Source organism: Scyliorhinus torazame, chromosome 15 (genome assembly GCF_047496885.1).
Source record: "Scyliorhinus torazame isolate Kashiwa2021f chromosome 15, sScyTor2.1, whole genome shotgun sequence".
NCBI lineage: Eukaryota > Metazoa > Chordata > Chondrichthyes > Carcharhiniformes > Scyliorhinidae > Scyliorhinus > Scyliorhinus torazame.
Window position 1 is genome coordinate 52819111 of NC_092721.1, and position 26110 is coordinate 52845220.

At 46.4% G+C, this 26110-nt stretch overlaps 1 protein-coding gene across 3 annotated transcripts in view; it reads left to right on the forward strand.

Moving 5' to 3' along the window:
* Positions 1 to 26110, forward strand: part of LOC140391595 (claudin-10-like) — a 163073-nt gene that overhangs the window by 18675 nt on the left and 118288 nt on the right. For all 3 annotated transcript variants that reach the window (XM_072476243.1, XM_072476244.1, XM_072476242.1), the window contains exon 2: positions 12924 to 13085. In XM_072476243.1, the coding sequence (XP_072332344.1) occupies positions 12924 to 13085 (162 nt within the window). The remainder of the gene's footprint in view (positions 1 to 12923; positions 13086 to 26110) is intronic.

Below are 26110 nucleotides of genomic sequence, written 5' to 3' on the forward strand. Positions count from 1 at the left end.
CTGCCGCCAACCACTCCGGCGCGGGCCTAGCCCCTCAAGGTGAGGGCTTGGCCCCTAAAGGTGCGGAGAAATCCGCACCTTTGGGGCGGCCCGACGCCGGAATGGTTCCCGCTACTCCATCCCGCCGGGACCCCCCGCCCCGCCGGGTAGGGGAGAATCCCAGCCCTGGTGTGTAGACGAGGGTAGTGTACTTTATATGGATTTCAGCAAAGTTTTTGATGAGGTCCCACATGGGAGACTTATAAGGAAGGCAAATGCACATGAGATACAGGGTAATTATATAAGGTGGAATCTAAGTTGGCTGAATTGTAGGTGACAGAGGGTGATAACAGACGGCTGCATTAGTGACTGGAAACCAGTGTCCAGTGGCGTAACCACAGGGTCCCCTGTTATTCATCATTTATATAAACAACATAGATGACTATGTGGGTGGTAGGATCAGTACGTTTGCGGATGACACTAAGATTGGAAGATATAGACAGGATGACCAAATGGATAGATAAGTGGCAGATGGAATTTAACACTGAAAAGTGTAAGATGATGCACTTCGGAAGGAGTTAGTTGACAAGGAAGTATTCAATGACACTGGGAAATTCCAAGGAACAAAGGGACCTTGGCGTGTTTGTCTATAGATCTCTGAAGTCAGAAGGGCAGGTTAATAGGGTGGTGAAAAAGGCATATGGGACACTTGCCTTTATCAATCGAGGCACAGATTATAAAAGCAAGGAGGTCATGTTGGTGTTGTACAGAACTTTGGTGAGGCCACAGCTGGAGTATTGTGTGCAATTCTGGTCGCCACATTATAGAGAGGATGTGATTGTATTGGAGTGTAGAGGGATTCACCAGGACATTGCCTGGGATTGAATATTTAAGTTATGAATAGAGGTTGGATAGGCTTGGGTTGTTTTCACTGAAGCAGGGGATACTGAGTGGCGACCTGATCGAGGTGTACAAGATTATGAGGGGCATGGACAGGGTGGATACGGTGCAGCTCTTTCCCTTAGTTGAAGGGTCAGTCCCAAGGGGACATAAATTCAAGGTGAGGGGTAGGAGGTTTGGGGGGTATTTGAGGAAAAGCCTCTTGATGCAGACGGTGGTGAGGGTCTGGAATGCACGGCCTGGGAGGGTGTTAGAGGCAGTTTGCCTCACATCCTTTAAAAAGTACCTATATGAGTACTTGGCACGTCATGACGTTCAAGGCCATGGGCCAAGTGCTGGCAAATGGGAGTGACTAGGTAGATCAGGGGAACGATCTAACCATTTCTGTTCTAAGTGTGGGACCGAGCAGTAACCGCTGGGTGTTTCCCGACGACTGACCCAGTGAGGCCCTCACCAGTATGTAATGTTAATTAAGGCACTTAATCATGCCTCACAGGCTTTACGTTGCAAATGACTGCCCCGCCAGCTGATTCGCCAGGACCGCTCCTGGAAACTCCCCTGGGGGAGCAATACTCATGCAAACAGTAGTGGACAGGCCTCTGGGGTACATTCTGGTGAGCACCACTCAATTACTGATGCACATTAGGTGGAGGCAGTGACACCCAGGTGAGACCGCAGTTGGAAGTCTGCTGGATCCCAGGACCCAGCTGGGTCCCAGTCAGATGCTGAGTCTGGACCAGACTCTGCCGGAGTTGATAAGGAGCAGCTGTGAGATTCAAAGGGGGATGTCAGCAGCACTCCAGCAGTTCCATAGCCGATTGGAGGAGTCGCAGAGGCTAAGCTTGCAGGAAATAGCACCTGCAATGCATGGGACCGAGGCCAACACGACTAGGGTGGCGGCCACAGTGAAGAGCCTGGTGCACGGTGCCAGCAGTATGAGTGCTGGTGTCCAAGGCATGGCTCAGTCAGTGAAGTCCATGGTTGAGTGTCTCGACAACATGTCCGAATCACTGGGGGACATGTCCCTGATACAGGTGGACCTTTCAGAGGCGCTGAAGGTGCATGTCCCAGTCTCAGGTGGGCATTGCTGAGGTGCTGTGGAGCATGTCCCAGACGCTGGGGACGTGTCTCAGTCTCAGGTGGATCTTGCTGAGGTGCTCCAGAACATGTGCCGGTCACTGAGGACCGTGTTCCAGATGCAGGTGTACATTGGCGAGGCACTGCAGAGTATGGCCGAGTCACAGAGTGGCATCGCTGAGGGCATCGACAACATGTTGCGGACATTGGGGAGCCGCCAGGGCTCGCAGAGTCAGATGACAGAGAGTTATTCGGAGCTCAATCCAGCTGCCCCTCCATCCCACGGTGACCCCCAGGGTCCTACGGGCACCGATCGGAAGGAGGGAACGCTAGAGGCTGAACCGGAGCCCCCCGACAGGGAGACGGCGGCTGTCACGAGCTATCTTGTGTCTACCCCCACCGCCCCCTCTCCCTGACAACAGCGTGTCTCAGAGTTAGCGTGTGGCACAGGGCGGCACGCAAAGACACTGTTGTGGAGGGATGGTGGTGGAATGGAGGGAGGGGGAAGAGGTGCGATATCGTACAAAGCCAAGCCCTATGAGAAGTGGGCTAAGATGAGGGCCTCCTTTGACCTCTGGGCATACTAGACACTCGCCGCTACCTCCTGTCATCCATCCTCCGACTGCTCCTCATCCTCCAGCCCTTCCTGGTCCGGCTTCTCCTCAGACGTGACCGGATATTCCTCCTCCACTCCTTCCAGCAGGTTGCCCGAGTGCTGCACCAGGTTATGGAGGAAAGACCACCACAAAGTGGGCGACCCTCCGAGGCGTGTACTGCAGTGCACCACCAGAGCGGTCCACGCATCAGAACTGCATTTTGAGCAGTCCGATGCACCGCTCAATGACAGCCCGGGTGGCCACATGGGCCTCTTAATATCGGATCTCCGCATCAGTCTCCGGCCTCTGTACTGGTGTCATCAGCCAGGATATGATTGGGCACCCTTTATCCCCCAAGAGCTGACAGGTCACCCGCACTGGTGCCGCACCATCTCCTTGTTGAGGCGGAGGCTCCTGCGGCACACATTGTCCGACATTAGTTCAAAAGACCAGCGATGCCTGGATACCTTGGGGTGTCGCTGGCCTCCCCTCTGGGACCCTCAATGGATGAGAAGGGGGTTTGTGTGATGGACTGGGCGGTGTTCACGACTCTCTGTAGTTTTTTCCAATCTTGGGACGAGCAGCTGCCATACCAGGCTGTGATACAGCCAGATAGGATGCTTTCTATGGTGCACCTGTAAAAGTTGGTAAGAGTCAATGTGGTCATGCTGAATTTCTTTAGTTTCCTGAGAGATTTTAGGCGCTGTTCTGCTTTCATGGTCGTAGCATCGACGTGGGTGGACCAGGACAGATTTTTGGTGATGTGCACACCTAGGAATCTGAAGCTGTCAACCATCTCCACCTCGGCCCCATTGATGCTGACAGAGGTGTGTACAGTACTTTGCTTCCTGAAGTCAATTGCCAGTGTGATATTCTGTTTCCTTGATAAGGATGGCTTTGATGTATAGTGCTCAACAAAGAACATCAAGCTATGTTGATTAACAAAGCTAATTTACTAACACTACGTATAATTAGATTCAAACGTTTTCCTAAGTACAGAGGTTGTGAAATAAACTTTGCTATAACTTTATCTGCAGAACTCCAGAACACATGACTACTTTCTCTCACGCCGAAACACCTTCTCTCAGAATCAAGGGTGTCACGTGATCTACGTGACTGCTCTTGATCACCATCTGGTGATTAGATGTATTTACATAAAATTGTTAACCATTCATCTCCCATCCAATATCCATATTGTTACAACCAGCTCTTTAGTTTTGCTGACATTGAGGGAGAGATTGTTGTCTTTACACCACTCAACTAGGTTCTCTATCTCCCTCCTGTATTCTGACTTGTCGTTGTTTGAGATCCGACCTACTACGGTCGTGTCGTCAGCAAATTTGTAGATGTAGTTGGAGCCAAATCTTGCCATGCAGCACGGTAGCACAAGTAGATAGCACTGTGGCTTCACACTGCCAGGGTCCCAGGTTCTATTCCCCGCTGGGTCACTGTGTGTGCGCATTTTGCACGTTCTCCCCGTGTCTGCATGGGTTTCTTCCGGGTGCTCTGGTTTCCTCCCACAGTCCAAAGACGTGCAGGTTAGGTGGATTGGCCATGCTAAATTGCTCTTAGTGTCTAAAAAAGGTTAGGAAGGGTTACGTGGATAGGGAGGAAGTGAGGGCTTAAGTGGGTGATTGCAGACTCGATGGACCAAATGGCCTCCTCCTGCACTGTATGTTCTATGTGTGGTGATGTGCATCAATGTAAATGCATGTAGGCTAGCTAGACACTTGAGGGAGCATTAGAAACATCACACACACACACTCAGCCAATAGATCAGTTGGATAGGAGATGACCAATGGACAATCACGATGCACGCGGAGGTGACACGACCACAGGGGGCACTACACCAATCCATATATAAAGGACACACATGATCTGCCTCTTTCCAGTGGAGACAGTCAGTGAGAACAGACACAGGGTTGATTCAATATTACACCCACCACGTGGATTGCAGCGGCTGGTTAGTCAGTCTGGGTAGCTATAATAGGATTAGCAGTAGTGTCGAACACGAGTAATACAAGTGTAAATAGTTTAATAAACATGTTGAAGTTATCTCCACATCTGAACCTTCCTTTGACAAGTGCACCACAAGGAAGCCGCTTATGTTACACCTACAACATAGCAAATCACTATGTTCAGTCGTGTGTGTATAGGGAGTATAGTAGAGGGCTTAGTACGCAGCCTTGTGGGGCCCCGGTATTGAGGATTATCGTGGAGGAAGTGTTGTTGTTTATCCTTACTGATTGTGGTCTATGGGTCAGAAAGTCGAGGATCCAGTTGCAGAGTGAGGAGCCAAGTCCTAGGTTTTGGAGCTTTGAGTGTAGGGCCAGGAGATGGCATCTGTTGTGGACCGGTTTTGGCAGTCTGCGAATTGCAGTGGATCTAGGCATTCTGGGAGTATTGAGTTGATGTGCCTCATGACTAATCCCTCGAAGCACTTCATTACGATCGATGTCAAGGCCACCGGATAATAGTCATTGAGGCACATTGCCTGGTTCTTCTTTGGCACCGGTATGATGGTGGTCTTCTTGAAGCAGGTGGGAACCTCGAAACGGAATAGGGCGAGGTTGAAGATATCCACGAACACATAGAACATAGAACATAGAACGATACAGCGCAGTACAGGCCCTTCGGCCCACGATGTTGCACTGAAACAAAAGCCATCTAACCTACACTATGCCATTATCATCCATATGTTTATCCAATAAAGTTTTAAATGCCCTCAATGTTGGCGAGTTCACTACTGTTGCAGGTAGGGCATTCCACGGCCTCACTACTCTTTGCGTAAAGAAACTACCTCTGACCTCTGTCCTATATCTATTACCCCTCAGTTTAAAGCTATGTCCCCTCGTGCCAGCCATTTCCATCCGCGGGAGAAGGCTCTCACTGTCCACCCTATCTAACCCCCTGATCATTTTGTATGCCTCTATTAAGTCTCCTCTTAACCTTCTTCTCTCCAACGAAAACAACCTCAAGTCATAGAACATAGAACAATACAGCGCAGTACAGGCCCTTCGGCCCACGATGTTGCACCAAAACAAAAGCCATCTAACCTACACTATGCCATTATCATCCATATGTTTATCCAATAAACTTTTAAATGCCCTCAATGTTGGCGAGTTCACTACTGTAGCAGGTAGGGCATTCCACGGCCTCACTACTCTTTGCGTAAAGAACCTACCTCTGACCTCTGTCCTATATCTATTACCCCTCAGTTTAAAGTTATGTCCCCTCGTGCCAGCCATTTCCATCCGCGGGAGAAGGCTCTCACTGTCCACCCTATCTAACCCCCTGATCATTTTGTATGCCTCTATTAAGTCTCCTCTTGACCTTCTTCTCTCATCAGCCTTTCCTCATAAGATATTCCCTCCATACCAGGCAACATCCTGGTAAATCTCCTCTGCACCCGCTCCAAAGCCTCCACGTCCTTCCTATAATGCGGTGACCAGAACTGTACGCAATACTCCAAATGCGGCCGTACCAAAGTTCTGTACAGCTGCAACATGACCTCCTGACTCCGGAACTCAATCCCTCTACCAATAAAGGCCAACACTCCATAGGCCTTCTTCACAACCCTATCAACCTGGGTGGCAACTTTCAGGGATCTATGTACATGGACACCTAGATCCCTCTGCTCATCCACACTTCCAAGAACTTTACCATTAGCCAAATATTCCGCATTCCTGTTATTCCTTCCAAAGTGAATCACCTCACACTTCTCCACATTAAACTCCATTTGCCACCTCTCAGCCCAACTCTGCAGCTTATCTATATCCCTCTGTAACCTGCTACATCCTTCCACACTGTCGACAACACCACCGACTTTAGTATCGTCTGCAAATTTACTCACCCACCCTTCTGCTCCTTCCTCTAGGTCATTGATAAAAATGACAAACAGCAACGGCCCCAGAACAGATCCTTGTGGTACTCCACTTGTAACTGAACTCCATTCTGAACATTTCCCATCAACCACCACCCTCTGTCTTCTTTCAGCTAGCCAATTTCTGATCCACATCTCTAAATCTCCCTCAATCCCCAGACTCCGTATTTTCTGCAATAGCCTACCGTGGGGAACCTTATCAAACGCTTTACTAAAATCCATATACACCACAGCAACTGCTCTACCCTCGTCTACCTGTTCAGTCACCTTCTCAAAGAACTCGATAAGGTTTGTGAGGCATGACCTACCCTTCACAAAGCCATGCTGACTATCCCTGATCATATTATTCCTATCTAGATGATTGTAAATCTTGTCTCTTATAATCCCCTCCAAGACTTTACCCACTACAGACGTGAGGCTCACCGGCCTATAGTTGCCGGGGTTGTCTCTGCTCCCCTTTTTGAACAATGGGACCACATTTGCTATCCTCCAGTCCTCTGGCACTATTCCTGTAGCCAATGATGACATAAACATCAAAGCCAAAGGTCCAGCAATCTCTTCGCTGGCTTCCCAGAGAATCCTAGGATAAATCCCATCAGGCCCCGGGGACTTATCTATTTTCAGCCTGTCCTGAATTGCCAACACCACTTCCCTACGTACCTCAATGCCATCTATTCTAATAGCCTGGGTCTCAGCATTCTCCTCCACAACATTATCTTTTTCCAGAGTGAATACTGACGAAAAATATTCATTTAGTATCTCTCCTATCTCTTCAGACTCCACGCACAACTTCCCATCCCTGTCCTTGACTGGCCCTACTCTTTCCCTAGTCATTCGCTTATTCCTGACATACCTATAGAAAGCTTTTGGGTTTTCCTTGATCCTACCTGCCAAATACTTCTCATGTCCCCTCCTTGCTCGTCTTAGCTCTCTCTTTAGATCCTTCCTCGCTACCTTGTAACTATCCATCGCCCCAACTGAAACTTCACACCTCATCTTCACATAGGCCTCCTTCTTCCTCTTAACAAGAGATTCCACTTCTTTGGTAAACCACGGTTCCCTCGCTCTACGCCTTCCTCCCTGCCTGCCCGGTACATACTTATCAAGAACACGCAGTAGCTGATCCTTGAACAAGCTCCACTTATCCAGTGTGCCCAACACTTGCAGCCTACTTCTCCACCATATCCCCCCCAAGTCACGTCTAATGGCATCATAATCGCCCTTCCCCCCATCTATAACTCTTGCCCTGCGGTGTATACTTATCCCTTTCCATCATTAACGTAAACGTCACCGAATTGTGGTCACTGTCCCCAAAGTGCTCTCCTACCTCCAAATCCAACACCTGGCCTGGTTCATTACCCAAAACCAAATCCAACATGGCCTCGCCTCTTGTTGGCCTGTCAACATATTGTGTCAGGAAACCCTCCTGCACACACTGTACAAAAAACGACCCATCTAATGTACTCGAACTATATCTTTTCCAGTCAATATTTGGAAAGTTAAAGTCTCCCATAATAACTACCCTGTTACTTTCGCTCTTATCCAGGATCATCCTCGCCATCCTTTCCTCTACATCCCTCGAACTATTTGGAGGCGTATAGAAAACTTCCAACAGGGTGACCTCTCCTTTCCTGTTTCTAACCTCAGCCCATACTACCTCGGAAGATGAGTCCCCATCTAGCATCCTCTCCGCCACCGTTATACTGCTCTTGACTAGCAGCGCCACACCTCCCCCTCTTTTGCCTCCTTCTCTGAGCTTACTAAAACACTTAAACCCCGGAACCTGCAACATTCATTCCTGTCCTTGCTCTATCCATGTCTCCGAAATGGCCACAACATCGAAGTCCCAGGTACCAACCCATGCTGCCAGTTCCCCTACCTTATTTCGTACACTCCTGGCATTGAAGTAGACACACTTCAAACCATCTACCTGAACACTGGCCCCCTCCTGCGACGTCAAATCTGTGCTCCTGACCACTATACTCTCATTCTCCCGTACCCTAAAACTACAATCCAGGTTCCCATGCCCCTGCTGCATTAGTTTAAACCCCCCCAAAGAGCACTAACAAATCTCCCCCCAGGATATTTGTGCCCCTAAGGTTCAGATGTAGACCATCCTGTCTGTCGAGGTCCCACCTTCCCCAGAAAGAGCCCCAGTTATCCAGAAAACTGAATCCCTCCCGCCTGCACCATCCCTGTAGCCACGTGTTTAATTGCTCTCTCTCCCTATTCCTCATCTCACTATCACGTGGCACGGGCAACAACCCAGAGATAACAACTCTGTTTCTTCTAGTTCTGAGCTTCCATCCTAGCTCCCTGAAAGACCACGACTTGGGGCTGCTCCCCCTCCCCCTTAAGGACCCGGAAAACACGATCCGAGACACATCTGTCAACTTGTCCGCACAGGCTCTGAGTGCACGATTAGGGACTCCGTCAGGACCCGTCGTCTTCCGAGAGTTCACTTTCAAGAAGGCCGATCTGACTTCGGAAGCTGTGATGGTGGGTATGGGTGTGTTATGGGCCGCTGGGGCAGTCAACAGCAGTAGAACATAGAACATAGAACATAGAACAATACAGCGCAGTACAGGCCCTTCAGCCCACGATGTTGCACCAAAACAAAAGCCATCTAACCTACACTATGCCATTATCATCCATATGTTTATCCAATAAACTTTTAAATGCCCTCAATGTTGGCGAGTTCACTACTGTAGCAGGTAGGGCATTCCACGGCCTCACTACTCTTTGCGTAAAGAACCTACCTCTGACCTCTGTCCTATATCTATTACCCCTCAGTTTAAAGTTATGTCCCCTCGTGCCAGCCATATCCATCCGCGGGAGAAGGCTCTCACTGTCCACCCTATCCAACCCCCTGATCATTTTGTATGCCTCTATTAAGTCTCCTCTTAACCTTCTTCTCTCATCAGCCTTTCCTCATAAGATATTCCCTCCATACCAGGCAACATCCTGGCAAATCTCCTCTGCACCCGCTCCAAAGCCTCCACGTCCTTCCTATAATGCGGTAACCAGAACTGTATGCAATACTCCAAATGCGGCCGTACCAAAGTTCTGTACAGCTGCAACATGACCTCCTGACTCCGGAACTCAATCCCTCTACCAATAAAGGCCAACACTCCATAGGCCTTCTTCACAACCCTATCAACCTGGGTGGCAACTTTCAGGGATCTATGTACATGGACACCTAGATCCCTCTGCTCATCCACACTTCCAAAAACTTTACCATCAGCCAAATATTCCGCATTCCTGTTATTCCTTCCAAAGTGAATCACCTCACACTTCTCTACATTAAACTCCATTTGCCACCTCTCAGCCCAGCTCTGCAGCTTATCTATATCCCTCTGTAACCTGCTACATCCTTCCACACTATCGACAACACCACCGACTTTAGTATCGTCTGCAAATTTACTCACCCACCCTTCTGCGCCTTCCTCTAGGTCATTGATAAAAATGACAAACAGCAACGGCCCCAGAACAGATCCTTGTGGTACTCCACTTGTGACTGTACTCCATTCTGAACATTTCCCATCAACCACCACCCTCTGTCTTCTTTCAGCTAGCCAATTTCTGATCCACATCTCTAAATCACCCTCAATCCCCAGCCTCCGTATTTTTTGCAATAGCCTACCGTGGGGAACCTTATCAAACGCTTTGCTGAAATCCATATACACCACATCAACTGCTCTACCCTCGTCTACCTGTTCAGTCACCTTCTCAAAGAACTCAATAAGGTTTGTGAGGCATGACCTACCCTTCACAAAGCCATGCTGACTATCCCTGATCATATTATTCCTATCTAGATGATTATAAATCTTGTCTCTTATAATCCCCTCCAAGACTTTACCCACTACAGACGTGAGGCTCACCGGTCTATAGTTGCCGGGGTTGTCTCTGCTCCCCTTTTTGAACAAAGGGACCACATTTGCTGTCCTCCAGTCCTCTGGCACTATTCCTGTAGCCAATGATGACATAAAAATCAAAGCCAAAGGTCCAGCATTCTCTTCCCTGGCCTCCCAGAGAATCCTAGGATAAATCCCATCAGGTCCCGGGGACTTATCTATTTTCAGCCTGTCCAGAATTGCCAACACCTCTTCCCTACGTACCTCAATGCCATCTATTCTATTAGCCTGGGGCTCAGCATTCTCCTCCACAACATTATCTTTTTCCTGAGTGAATACTGACGAAAAATATTCATTTAGTATCTCGCCTATCTCTTCAGACTCCACACACAATTTCCCATCCCTGTCCTTGACTGGTTTGATGGTTTCCTGCTCGAACCGAGCATAGAATGCATTGAGTTCATCGGGGAGGGGTGCGCTGCTGCCGGAGATTCTGCTCGGCTTCGCTTTGTAGCCTATTTTGCTGTTTAAGCCTTACCACCACCGACAAGAGTCTGTAACGCTAGTCTGTGACTCTAGCTTGGTCTGATATTGTCTCTTGGCATCTCGGATGACATCCCTAATGCCTCATGCCCATAACTTAATTCAAAGAGGTTGATGCCTGTGGACTTGTTAGGGGAGTCCCTGGTAATGAACAGCGGGAAACCTAAACCCTTCTCTTAGTCATGGAATAGTCCGGGCAATAGGTCCAAATTGTAGTTTTTAGGGTCTGGTGGTACCACTTGGATGTACTTTGGATTCATTGGCTTCAGCTGAGTTATTCCCAGACTGTGGACAACTTCCTGAACCAAAGGGACCATACATTTATTCTGTGATCTGATTGGATCTCTTTTGACAGGCTGTACTGGGCCAGTCCTTCGATCATGTCTTTGGCTGTGATATTTTGAGGGGAATGGCCTTGGGGAATCGAGTGACCAGGAGGCACTGATAGCCTGCCTGCTTGTGGCCCTACACAGTCTGTAAGAATTTGGTCAAATGCTTGTATGGGTTTGAGAGGTGCAGGTTTAATTTTAATTAATTGACTTGTACTTTTCCTACACCCTGACAGGTTTCGCAATGTGTGGCCACATCGGACTGGAGTCAAGGCCAGAAAAATTGCTTGCGTATGCGACTAATGTTTTGTAGATAACTACATGTCCAGTATTGGGAATAGCATGTGCAATTTGTAAGGTTTCCTTATGATATTTTGGTGAAGTGCTGTCCACTCTTCACCTACAGGCCTCCCAGGGACATCCATTTCATTACTATAATATCTCATAAGTATTGGACTCGGAGAGCTGAGCAGCTTTCTCCTCAGATCAGTCAGTATGTGCTATGTGCTTTAATTTGGGATCTACCAGCTGTGCTTTAATTGAGGCTCCCCCTCAGATAGGCTTTTAAAGGAGGTCTCAGCTAGAACTTCCTCCTGTAGCTGTTCGGTTTTTCCTTATCTTGCTTGACTGGTCTAAAATTATGGAGAAAAGTCACCACCTTACTACCAGCTAAATCATTCCCAAGAAGGGAATCTAGCCCTGCCACCGGCAGCTCGGTGACAATCCCTAAAGTGACTGAACCTGAGACTACATAATTCTGTAGATGGACCTGAAGGAGGGGAATGGAATAGATCCTCCTCCAACTCCCTTAATTAGCACTTGGTTTTCATGGCGGATCCTGGAGAAGGGGTCAGGTTTTCACCAGCACCAGGGATCGAGTGGCTCCTGTATCCCTGAGCAGTACAGTGGATTTGCTTACTTCCTGAGAGAAGTACAGTGACACCATTCTTTTGAGGACAGAACTTTGGTAGCTTTCGGGAATTTTGTCAGTTTCTGCCACATGTCAGACAGCACTATTTGAAGGGCAGAACTGAACAACACATCTGGCCTACGGTGAGTGAATGATAATGAGGGTGCGTTTAAATATGGTGACAGCATCTTTGACCTTATAAGGTAACACCCTGATTCACCCTGAAAATCCGCAGGGCGGATTAATCCTTTCCTTCCCCACCAGGAGATTTGACAAGTCCCTCATTGAAGCTTAATTAATGAGATGAAAAGTGAAAAATCGGGGTGGGGGGGGATGAATTTGATCCGCCGCCCAGTAGGAATCACACCGACTTTCCCGTACCAGCCCACTTAGACTTCAGAATGGAAAACTCTGCCCTCTGATTTAAGATGTTGCAGTTCCATTTCCAATCTGAGACCTCTGCAACAGCAGCTGTCAGCATAGTATCAGATATTATGTCTAGAATTTCACTGTGATGGCATGGACAAAGGGCTCTGGTTCATCTATTCTGCTGCCACGGAGTATGCTTTTCAGGGTGAATCAGGCTGACCAGTTCTCAATCTCGGTTTCATTGACATGTGAAATAGTCCTTCTTGGATGCTATGTCAGATTGTATAATCTTTGCTCCTCTTCATGAAATGGCCTTAAATCAACAAGTAGGTACACGTTTTTAGCTGACTTACTGATATTTATTATTCAAATACATTGTTCATATACATATATTCTAATTTATGTCTTTTTATGTTAATCGCAATTTACAAGTAAACCCTTAAAAGAAATTCTTACATATTGTTTGATATTCTTGAAACTTAGCCTACATCCAGGTCGCCAGAGCCCTCATGATTGCTTCTATCTGTCTGGGATTTTTTGGTTCCATATTTGCACTGATGGGGATGGAATGTACCAACATCGGAGGCTCAGGAAGGAGTAAAGCAAAAGTTGCTTTGTGTGCTGGAGTTATTTACATATTCGCTGGTAAGGATAATTCCTAATAAAGTGTTCCTTTTCTGACAAAGTATCACACTCACAGTTCTGGCCCCAGCCAGCTGCAGTATTCCTGTGAAGCTCAATGCAAGCTTGAGGAACAGCTTCTGATGAGGCACTTTGTGGTCACTTTTCACACCATGAGTCCTGCCCCCCAATTTGATGCATTTTTGCTATGTGCTGGTTTGAATTTTGTTTTGCATGTTTTTGCTTTTGGACAGAGCTGTTTGTTATTCTGCCATTCACACTCACTCCAGGAAAATGCATTATTTATTTTCGACAACTATTATGGAACTTTTGTTCCATGATATCTTGGTCATTTAATTTTTCTCAACCTCTACCCTATCACAAACCTTCATTTGCTCTTCCTTGCTGTGGGTCTGGAGTCACAGATAGGTCACTGTTACAACCTAAATGGAGGCCACGGGTTTGGACCATGAGGTTCCCCGTGGCCTCACCTGAATACCACCTGCCCAACTGAAGGGGTGGGGCTTAACCCTCAACCAGGAAGCTTGGAGCTTGGTAGACATAAAATCCCTGACCCATGTGTGGGTGGGTTGTGGGAGACCCTCTGTGGAGTAGTGAGTATAAGTACCTATTGTATATTAAACCTTTGTTCGACATCCAATATCGCTTCCTCGTGGCTGCTTGCCTGGGACCATACACTGGTGATGGGGATCCACTGGAGCTGCCAGAGACATCATTTCCTTGAACACGGCCCACTTTGCATAGGCCTCAGGAGGTCTCAAGCGAGGCAAGAGATGTACAGCATGTAGGGAAGTTAGAGGTGTTTGACGCCCATACGAGAGATCGGAAACAGTACATTGAATGGATGCAGTATTTTTTTGGTTTGAATGCAATCATTGGGAATGAAAGGCAAACAGTTACCCTCCTCACGGTTTGCGGGGCCACCACATACAGCATCATAAAGAGCTTAACCTACCCAGAAGCACCTGATAAGCAGTTGTTCGCGGAACTGGTCACGTTGGTTCCGTGCTCCACGGAAGCATTTTAACCGAAAACCACCCATTATAGTTTTCTTCTACTCCCTCTTCTTGGGCAGTCCCTCAGTATCGAGGATAACTTGATTCCACTCTGGGGAGGTGGGTTCTCCGGTGAAAAGTAACTGGGACCCCGAGGATCAGTGGCCATGGTCCCCCAATTCGGAGGACCTAAATCAGAGGGGTTGGTATGCCAGTGACCAGAAGGGCCAAACAGAGCGGCACCGGTAAAGAAGCCCACCGCCTGCCACCCCACCGGGTGCAGCTGCCCTGGGATAGGTCACCACGGCACCGAGAGTGGCGTCAATCCGTGTTCGACTGCATCGGATCTGGAGCCCGACAGTCGGAGCTACCGAACACAAACATATGATTTGCAATGCATACGGGGGGTACCATTGGCGATTGCAGGTACTTTGGTGGTCCCCATGGAGTATGAGCAGCAGTCTGCAAATTTACTACGGGTACGTGGGACTGGGTCTAGCTTGCTGGGGCTCGATTGGTTAAAGCGCCTCCGTTTGGATTGGCAACATGTTTGCCAGTTGTGCCCTGATGGACTGGACGCAATGCTGGCAAGGTTTTCCGGACGTATTTAAAAGAGGCCTGGGAACTATCCAGGGGAACGCTGTCAAGATTGTCATCGACCCATCGATCTGCCTCATTCCCTACATCCTGAAAAATGGATGCAAGCTGGACTGATTGGAGCAGTTGGGCATCATGAACCTGGTACAGTTTACGGATTGGGCAACATCAATCGTGCCTGTCTTGAAACCTGATGGCACCCTCAGATTATGCAGGGATTATACAAAATGACAGCGAGTACCCCAAATTGATAACCTCTATGCGTGGCTCAGCGGCAGGCACACCTTCACCAAAACGGACATGACCCATGCATACTGGCATTTGGTTTTGGAACGGATTTGTGGTGCCGAACGTGCACCGTGGCTTATGTAATACACCAGGTGGTCCTTTGGAGTGTCATCTGCCTGTGCCATTTTCAATGGGTTATGGAAAATATACTTTGGGGTTTGCCACGAGCTGCAGTTTGCCTGGACGATATTTTGATCACTTGGTCGTTGGACCAAGAGCACATGAAGAACCTTGCCACTGTGCTCCACCGGTTCGAGGTGGCAGGGGCCTGACTGCGCAGAGAAAAATGCATATTCCACGCCCAGGAGGTAGTTTATCTTGGGTATCGCATGGACCATTATGGATTGCACTCAGTTGAAGACAAGATGAGGGTGATGAGACAAGCCCCGCATTGAAGGATCCAATGGAACTCCGCTCCTTTTTGGGGCTAATAAATTACTACGGCAAGTTCATCCTGAACTTGGCGACGCTGTTGACCCCATTGCACCAACTATTGAAGATGGGTTTTGGGATCCACCGCATCAGGCAGCTTTCACCGAGGTAAAGCGGCAGCTCTCATCAGAGCCGCTTCTGCTGATTTGCAACACCTCGCCGTACAGCATCAGGGCTATTTTTGCCCACAGAATGGACGGCAGGACAGAAGGGCCCATAGTGTTTGCCTCACAGTGGCTGAAAGGAATTATGCCCAAATTGAGAAGGAATGGTTGGTGGTGGTTTTTGGGGTGAAAGGTTTTCACCAGTACGTTTTACAGACATGCATTTATGGTCCTTACAGATCACAAACCCTCATTGGGGTTATTTAAAGAGGATAGGGCGATTCCGCCCATGGGAATGGTGTGGATTCAGCATTGGGCATTGATACTGATGGCCTATGAATATGTCCTAGAGGACAGATCAGGGACGAAGATTCCCCACGCCGACGCCCTCAGCTGGATTCTAATGCCAACAATTATAGAATCACCAATGTGCAGAAGGAGGCCATTTGGCCCATCAAGTCTGTACCAACCCTTTCAAAGATCATCCTGCCTAGGCCCACAACCCGCCCCATTCCTGGAACCCAATAACCCCACCTTTTGGACACTAAAGGGCAATTTATCATGGCCTATCCTCGAATATCTTTGGATAGTGGCCTTACATTTCATGGACACTCTACCTGTGACAGAGGCCCTAATCAAGGCATGGACTCAGACAGACCTGGTATTAGCCAGAATCCACCATATCGTAGTCTAAGGGTTTCAGCATTGCGTGCTGTCGGGCGACCTGAGAGCGTTCAGGATGAAAGCAGCAGAACTCAGTGTTGAAGACAGGATCCTGCTATGGGGTTCGCGTGTGGTGGGGCCCATTCTGAAGGACCTTCACAACGGCCACCCGGGGTCTCCAAGATGAAAATGTTGGCCTGTAGCTACATCATGGTGGCCTGGCATAGATGCGGGTATTGAAACATTGGCAAAACAGTGTGTGCAGTGCCAGGAGCACCAAAAGCTGCCACCAGCAGCATCCCTCCATCCCTGGGAAAGGCCGGGCAGGCCATGGTCAAGATTACACGTCGGTTTGCACTGAGTGCTGAATTTGGGTGCATTTGAGTGCGATAGTGAGAGTTTGGTGACTGAGGGAGTGCTGAATTTGGGTGCATTTGAGTGCTGTAGTGAGAGTTTGGTGACTGAGGGAGTGCTGAATTTGGGTGCATTTGAATGCGATAGTGAGAGTTTGGTGACTGAGAGAGTGCTGAATTTGGGTGCATTTGAGTGCTATAGTGAGAGTTTGGTGACTGAGGGCGTAAGGTGCTCCTTTCATTTATTTCCTACATTTCCCCAAAGAGCGTGAAGGGAGCCGGGAGTTTACAGAGAGTGCAGCTGACTGGGAGCAGAGGCGGAGGGTGGAGTTCCAGTTGGTCCACAAAGTTCTGTAAGGTAAGAGGGGATGGAGGCTAGGACAGTTGCATGCTCCTCCTGTAGGATGTGGGTGGTGAGGGATACCACCGGTGTCCCCGCTGACTATATTTGCGGGAAGTGCACCCAACACCAGCTCCTCAGAGACGATGTTAGGGAACTGGAGCTGGAGCTTGATGAACTTTGGATCATCCAGGAGGCAGAGGGGGTAATAGACAAGAGTTACAGGGAGGTAACATCACCCAAGTACAGGACAAGAGTAGCTGGGTTACAGTCAGGGGAAAGAAAACGAGCAGGCAGACAGTGCAGGGATCCCTCGTGGCCGTTCCCCTTCAAAACAAGTATACCGTTTTGGATGTTGTTAGGGGGGATGACCTACCGGGGGAAGGCCCTAGCGGCCAGGTCTCTCACACTGAGTCTGGCTCTGGGGCTCAGAAGGGAAGGGGGAGAATAGAAAAACAATAGTGATGGGAAACTCAATGGTTAGGGGAATAGATAGGAGAGTCTGTAGTCGCGTGCGAGACTCCCGGAAAATATGTTGCCTCCTGGGTGCCAGGGATGTCTCAGATCGTGTCTTCAGGATCCTTAAGGGGGAGGGTGAGCAGCCAGAAGTCGTGGTGCACATTGCTACCAACGACGTAGGTAGGAAATGGGGTGTGGATGTAATAAACAAGTTTAGGGAGTTAGGCTGGAAGTTAAAAGTCAGAACAGACAGAGTTGTCATCTCTGGTTTGTTGCCGGTGCCACGTGACAGCGAGGCTAGGAATAGGGAGAGAGTGCAGTTGAATGGTGTAGAATTGAGGGCTTCAGGTATTTGGATAATTGGAGCACATTCTGGGGAAGGTGGGACCGGTACAAGCAGGAAGGGTTGCATCCGAACCAGAGGGGCACCAATATCCTGGGAGGGAGGTTTTCTAGTACTCTTCAGGAGGGTTTAAACTAATTTGGCTGGGGAATGGAAACCGGATTTGTAGTCCAGCAACTAAGGTAGCCGATGTTCAGGATGTCAAAGCATGTAGTGAGGCAGTGGGGAAGGGAACACTGACAAAGGAGAGTACTTGCAGGCACGGAGATGGGTTGCAGTGTGTATACTTCAACGCAAGAAGCATCAGGAATAAGGTGGGTGAACTTAAGGCATGGATCGGTACTTGGGACTACGATGTGGTGGCCATCACGGAAACTTGGATAGAAGAGTGGCAGAAATGGTTGTTGGAGGTTCCTGGTTATAGATGTTTCAATAAGATTAGGGTGGGTGGTAAAAGAGGTGGTGGGGGGGGGGGCGGGGGGGGGGGGGGGTTGCATTGTTAATTAGAGATAGTATAACAGCTGCAGAAAGGCAGTTCGAGGAGGATCTGCCTACTGAGGCAGTATTGGTTGAAGTCAGAAATAGGAAAGGAGCAGTCACCTTGTTGGGAGTTTTCTATAGGCCCCCCAATAGCAGCAGCGATGTGGAGGAACAGATTGGGAAACAGATTTTGGAAAGGAGCAGAAGTCACAGGGTGGTTGTCATGGATGACTTCAACTTCCCAAATATTGAGTGAAAACTCTTTAGATCAAATAGTTTGGATAGGGTGGTGTTTGTGCAGTGTGTCCAGGAAGCTTTTCTAACACAGTATGTAGATTGTCCGACCAGAGGGGAGGCCATATTGGATTTGGTACTTGGTAATGAACCAGGGCAAATGATAGATTTGTTAGTGGGGGAGCATTTTAGAGATAGTTACCATAATTCTGTGTCTTTAGTAATGGAGAGGGATAGGTTCGTGCAACAGGGCAAGGTTTACAATTGGGGGAAGGGTAAATACGATGCTGTCAGACAAGAATTGAAGTGCATAAGTTGGGAACATAGGCTGTCAGGTAAGGACACAATTGAAATGTGGAACTTGTTCAAGGAACAGATACTACGTGTCCTTGATATGCATATCCCTATCAGGCAGGGAAGAGATGGTCGAGTGAGGGAACCATGGTTGACAAGAGAGGTTGAATGTCTTGTTAAGAGGAAGAAGGATACTTATGTAAGGCTGAGGAAACAAGGTTCAGATAGGGCACTGGAGGGATACAAGATAGCCAGGAGGGAACTGAAGAAAGGGATTAGGAGGGCTAAGAGAGGGCATGAAAAATCTTTGGCGGGTAGGATCAAGGAAAACCCCAAGGCCTTTTACACATATGTGAGAAATATGAGAATGACTAGAACAAGGATAGGTCCGATTAAGGACAGTAGCAGGAGATTGTGTATTGAGTCTGAAGAGACAGGAGAGGGCTTGAACGAGTACTTTTCTTCTGTATTTACGAATGAGAGGGGCCATATTGTTGGCGGGGACAGTGTGAAACAGACTGGTAAGCTCAAGGAGATACTTGTTAGGAAGGAAGGTGTGTTGGTCATTTTGAAAAACTTGAGGAGAGACTAGTCCCCCGGGGCTGACGGGATATATCGAAGGATTCTATGGGAAGCAAGAGATGAAATTGCAGAGCCGTTGGCAATGACCTTTTTGTCCTCACTGTCAACAGGGGTGGTACCAGAGGATTGGAGAGTGGCGAATGTCGTGCCCCTGTTCAAAAAAGGGAATAGGGATAACCCTGGGAATTACAGGCCTGTTAGTCTTACTTCGGTGGTAGGCAAAGTAATGGAAAGGGTACTGAGGGATAGGATTTCTGAGCATCTGGAAAGACACTGCTTGATTAGGGATAGTCAGCACGGATTTGTGAGGGGTAGGTCTTGCCTCACAAGTCTTATTGAAATCTTTGAGGAGGTGACCAAGCACGTGGATGAAGGTAAAGCAGTGGATGTCGTGTACGTGGATTTTATGAAGGTATTTGATAAGGTTCCCCATGGTAGGCTTATGCAGAAAGTAAAGAGGCATGGGATAGTGGGAAATTTGGCCAGTTGGATAACGAACTGGCTAACCGATAGAAGTCAGAGAGTGGTGGTGGATGGCAAATATTCAGCCTGGATCCCAGTTACCAGTGGCGTACCGTAGGGATCAGTTCTGTGTCCTCTGCTGTTTGTGATTTTCATTGATGACTTGGATGAGGGAGTTGAAGGGTGGGTCAGTAAATTTGCAGACGATACGAAGATTGGTGGAGTTGTGGATAGTGAGGAGGGCTGTTGTCGGCTGCAAAGAGACATAGATAGGTTGCAGAGCTGGGCTGAGAAGTGGCAGATGGAGTTTGACCCTGAAAAGTGTCAGGTTGTCCATTTTGGAAAGATAAATATGAATGCGGAATACAGGGTTAACAGTAGGGTTCTTGGCAATGTGGAAGAGCAGAGAGATCTTGGGGTCTATGTTCATCGATCTTTGAAAGTTGCCACTCAAGTGGATAGAGCTGTGAAGAATGCCTATGGTGTGCTAGCGTTCATTTGCAGAGGGTTTGAATTTAAGAGCCGTGAGGTGATGATGCAATTGTATAAGGCCACATTTGGAGTACTATGTGCAGTTCTGTTCACCCCATTTTAGGAAGGATGTGGAAGCTTTGGAAAAGGAGCAAAGGAGATTTACCAGGATGTTGCCTGGAATGGAGAGTAGGTCTTACGAGGAAAGGTTGAGGATGCTAGGCCTTTTCTCATTAGAACGGAGAAGGGTGAGGGGTGACTTGATAGAGGTTTATAAGATGATCAGGGGAATCGATAGAGTAGACAGTCAGAGACTTTTTCCCCGGTTGGAACAAACCATTACAAGGGGACATAAATTTAAGGTGAATGGTGGAAGATATAGGGGGGATGTCAGAGGTAGGTTCTTTACCCAGAGAGTAGTGCGGGCATGGAATGCACTGCCTGTGGAAGTAGTTGAGTCGGAAACATTAGGGACCTTCAAGCGGCTATTGGATAGGTGCATGGATGACGGTAGAATGATGGGGTGTAGATTGATTTGTTCTTAATCTAGGACAAACATTCGGCACAACATTGTGGGCCGAAGGGCCTGTTCTGTGCTGTATTTTTCTATGTTCTATATTCTATGATTTCGCTGGGCCCTTTCAGGGCTCTATGTTTGTCTTCATCATGGATGCTCATTCAAAATGGTTGGATGTCCACCGCATGGCATCCATTACATCGCGGGCGATGGTTGAAAAACTCCAGCAAACATTCTGCATCCACAGGATCCTGGAGGTCTTGGTCTCAGACAATGGGACAGCCTTCACCAGCACAAAATTCGGTGACTTCCTACGGACAAATGGCATCCATCATGTGCAGACTGTGCCGTATCACCTGCATTGAATGGATGGTGTTATGAGCCAGGGTTTAGAGAACCCCAAAGTGTATCATGGAGTTCACCTGACACACAACCTTTTAAAATTGTGGTATGGGGAGCACACGGCCCACTTTACAGGTGTGGTACAGCAGAAATCAAAAAGCACTTTTTAAAGCAAAACAATGTTTATTCTATGAACTCAAGTTAACCTTTTCAAAACATACAGTGAACATCTTAGCAACCATCAATTCAAATACAACCCCCAAAGAAAACAACACTAAGTAATCCTTTAAGCTTTCCTTTCAACATCCATAAGACTTAAAACATTTTACCAGAAGCACTGTTATTAGTTTTAAATCACCAGGATCGATTTACAGTCTTTAGATTACAGAGAGAGATTCATACACCTTCTGGCTGTGACTGCAGCTATCCAGCTCTGAAAACGAAACTATAACACACCCTGCAGCAAACAGCCTAAAACGAAAGTAAAAAGCTAACAGACAGCCCAGCTCCACCCACTCTCTGACATCACTGCAGTAATAAACACCCATTTCTTAAAGGTACTCTCACATGACACCTCCCCCCAAGAACAAAAAATAAACCATCAACTTTAAGATGGTTTCATTTTTCACCTTTTCACTATTCTTTAAGAAATGTACACAGTAAATATACTTTTTGTTTTTAAAAAAAACAACACACGCAAACAGGTACAATAATATAGTCCATTTTTGTTCTTCTTCCTCCAACTGAAATGCTTCCTGATTGACATTCTCTTTGAACAAGAAGGTCTCTGCACGATCCGTCCATTTCTCTACGCCTCGGCATTTCTCTTTAAAGTCAGATACTTTAGTTCAATCTGATTATAGAGTCCCTTGCAATTCTCCAACACAGGAGCATTGGTTATCACAGCTTTCAGTCAAATGCCTATTGACACTCTGCTGTCCACTGGAATTTGTTACGCTTCTTCAGCAAGTCCATCAGTGGAGCAATCACGCTACAAAACCTTTGCACAAATGTTCATTCAAATCCACTCATGCCAAGAAATCGCATTATTTCCCTTCGTTTTGAGGGTATCGGAAACTCCTCAAGGAAAGTGACTTGGGCTTTTCCAAATTCACTTTTGGCTAGGTTTATCACCAAACCCGCCTCCTGAAGTCGATCGAATAACTCCCTCAGATATTTTAAATGTTCTTTCCATGTCTGGCTGAAAATTACCGGATGGCCGATGTATACCACACAATTGGGTAATCCTGAAACAACTTTGTTAGTGAACCGTTGAAAGGTGGCTGGGGTATTTTTCATGCCAAATGGTATAACTTTGGATTGGTATATACCATCTGGAGTCACAAAAGCTGAAATCTCCTTTGCCCTTTCGGATAAAGGTACCTGCCAGTAACCTTTAAGTAAATCCAGTTTGGAAATAAACGCTGATTGTCCCACTTTCTCAATGCAATCCTCCAAATGTGGGATAGGAGACCGTCTGGTTTTGGTACCATCACTATGGGTGAGCTCCATTGGCTGCAACCCACTTCAATTATGCCATTTTTAAGCATACTCTCAATCTCTTTGTTAACCTGCACCAATTTAAAAGGGTTAAGTCTATATGGATGTTGTTTGATTGGAACAGCATTTCCCACATCTACATCATGTATAGCCATTTTAGTACTTCCCAATTTATCTCCACAAATATGCCCATGTGATATCAATAACTCTTTCAGGTCAGTCCGTTTTACCTCTGGAAGGTAACTAACAATCTATCCCAATTTTTAAGAACATCGTCGTTTTCCAATTTTATTTGAGATATGTCAAATTCACAGTCTTCTGGATTTGGTTTGTCACTTTGAGTTAGAATCATTAAAACCTCCTTTGTCTCGCCTTCCCTTTTAAAGTACCTTTTAAGCATAATTTTTACCACATAATTCACCTCACTTAATTTCCTTTCAATCTGATACGCACTTGATTTAAATTGTTTTATTCCTAAGCTATCCATCGCTTCTTTGAATAACCTCAATGTAAAATTCAATCCTTGATCCAATTGTATTTCTGTGGGTAGTCCATATCTAGTAAAGAATTCATGTAACTCCTCCACAATCTTTTTAGCTGTAATATTACGTACTGGAATGGCCTCTGGAAACCTAGTAAACACATCCATTATCGTCAAAAGATATTGATTCCCACTTTTCGTTTTCGGAAGCGGTCCTACGCAATCAATTAGGATCCTTGTAAAAGGTTTCTGAAATGCTGGTATGGGTATTAAGGGCACTGGTTTTATCACTTCTTGAGGTTTCCGTATCACTTGACATGTGTGACATGATTGACAAAATTTAACTACATCTTTATGTAGTCCAGGCCAATAAAAATGTTTCTGGATTTTAGCTTGAGTTTTCCTTATTCTCAAATGACCTCCCATTGGTACCTCATGTGCTACTCGCAACACCTCCTTTCTATACCCTACCGGCAATACTACTTCATGAACTTCTGCCCACTTTTCATCCGCCTGCATATGTAAAGGTTTCCATTTTCTCATCAAGACATAACTTTTACTGTAATAACACTCTGGTATCCACTCAGATTCCTCTTCCGTGTATGCTTTCTGATACATCCGTTTTATTTCTACATCTTTCTGTTGTAACAACGCAAAACAATGTTTATTCTATGAACTCAAGTTAACCTTTTCAAAACATACAGTGAACATCTTAGCAACCATCAGTTCAAATACAACCCCCAAAGAATACAACACTAAATAATTCTTTAAGCTTTCCTTTTAACATCCATAAGACTTAAAACACCTTTTACCAGAAGCACATCAGGTTAAAGTCACTATTGGTATTAGTTTTAAATCACCAGGATAGATTTACAGTCTTTAGATTTCAGAGAGAGATTCATACACCTTCTGGCTGTGACTGCAGCTATCCAGCTCTGAAAATGAAACTAAAACACACCCTGCAGCAAACAGCCTACAATGAAAGTAAAAAGCTGACAGGCAGCCACTCTCTGACATCACTGCAGTAATAAACACCCATTTCTTCAAGGTACTCTCACATGACAATGGGCCGAATGGTGGGACACACGTTTAAGCAGGGAATGCAAAAACAGACCACAAGTTCGCTGGGGACTAACGCTGGGGACTAACGCCTAACGTGTTTCTTGTGATTATGGGGGACTTTAATCTGCATATAAATTGGGTGACTCAAATTAGTCACAGTGCAATAGAGGAGGAATACAAATTAGCAAGGAAAAGCAATGGACCTGAGGATTAGGAACAGCTTAAATTCAGCAAAGGCAGAACAAGGGATTTATTAAGATGGAGAAAATACAATTTGAAAGTAAACTGGCGGCGAACATAAAAAAGTTTCTATAGGTATGGAAAGAGAAAATATTAATAAAAACTAACGTAGGCCCCTCACAGTTAGAAACAAGGAAATTCATAACAGGGAACAAAGAAATGGCTGAGGAACTAGATTCGTACTTTGGTTCTGTCTTCACAAAGGAAGACGTGAATCATGTACCAAAAGTTCTGAGGAGCACAAGTTTTAGTGAGGAGCTGAAGGAAACTAGTATTAGTTAAGAAATGGCTTTGGCAAAATAAATGGGGTTGAAGGCGGACAAATCTTCAGGGCCTGATAATCTGCATCCCAGAGTACTAGAAATAGTAGATCCATTGATGGTCATTTTCCAAATTTCTTTGGACTCTGGAATGGTTCCTACAGATTGGACGGTAGCGAATGTAACCCCACTATTCAAAAGGGAGTTAGAGAGAGGGATCTATAGACCCGTGAGTCTAATGTTCGTGGTAGGGAAGTTGCTGGCGTCCATTATCAAGAATTTCATAGCACAGCATATGGAAAGCAATAGTCGCTTGCCTAGATCCTTACAGTCACCATACCAGGTAAGATCCTTGTTTAAAGTACATTAGAGACCTATGTAGTTCAGAACAGTCAGGGATAATTTCATGGTCACCATTACTGAGACTAGCTTTCATTGCCACATTTATTCATTGTATTTAAATTCCATCAGCTGCCGTGGTGGGATTTGAACTCGTGTCCCCAGAGGATTAGCCTCACCCTCTGGATTATCTGACTAGTGACATTTCCACTATGCCACCATGTTGCTCCACCTACCCTGCTTCATTTATGAAGTGTCATATTTGACACTAAGCATGGCCATTGTTTCTCTCTCCACAGATGCTGCCAGGCCTGCTGATTAATTTCAGAACTTTCAGTGTTTTGCTTTAATATTAGACTAGATTTCATCTGCTTTTGACTTAAAGGTTAAACATACAGCATCCAAATTGTTATTGAAAATCTATATAGGCACTGTAGAGGTCATGAAAAATATTAAACTAATAATTAAATAATAGTGATAGGTTCAAGGTGTTGGACCTCGAGGAATGTAAGAATGGGCATTTAACCTCTCAAAGTGATTCTGTCAGTCAAGGCTGATTTGATAACCTCCAATTATCGGCCTCATTTCCTTATCCCCTAAAAAAAAGATCTTTCAATCTGTTTATAAATTTTCAGTTGACAAGCTCAACCGAATATTGTGGGCAGAGAGTTTCAGATGTCCTTTGTGTGGAGAAGTGCTTCCTGGCATCAGCCTAAATGGCTTAGCTGTAATATTATGTCTCCTGGTTTCAGATTCTCCACGAGAGCAAATCACAATTATCTCTCCACTCTCTCAAATCCTTTAATCATGTAAAGCTAGAGCATCATCAATGGTCGCACAAATCCACCCTTTTGTAACATCCACCTTTCCATTGACCTGCTTGTTTTTTCAATCTGTCCACTAGATTGTAGTGATCTGCACACAAACCCCGAAAGCTATTTCTCTGCCACAGTTCGCAGCTTCTCTGGATTGAGCAAATATTTCTGATCTATCTTCCTTTGGTCTGAAATGGATGTCCTCACAGTTCCCAGGTTAAATTCCATCTGCCACAGTTTCTCCACTCACTTTCAATGTTGTCCCTTTTGCAATTTTCTGTTCCTATCTACATAATTAATATAGTTTGCAAACTTGGAAATATGATTCTCTAATTCCATTTAAGTAATTTTGTAAATACAATGAAAATATGAAGC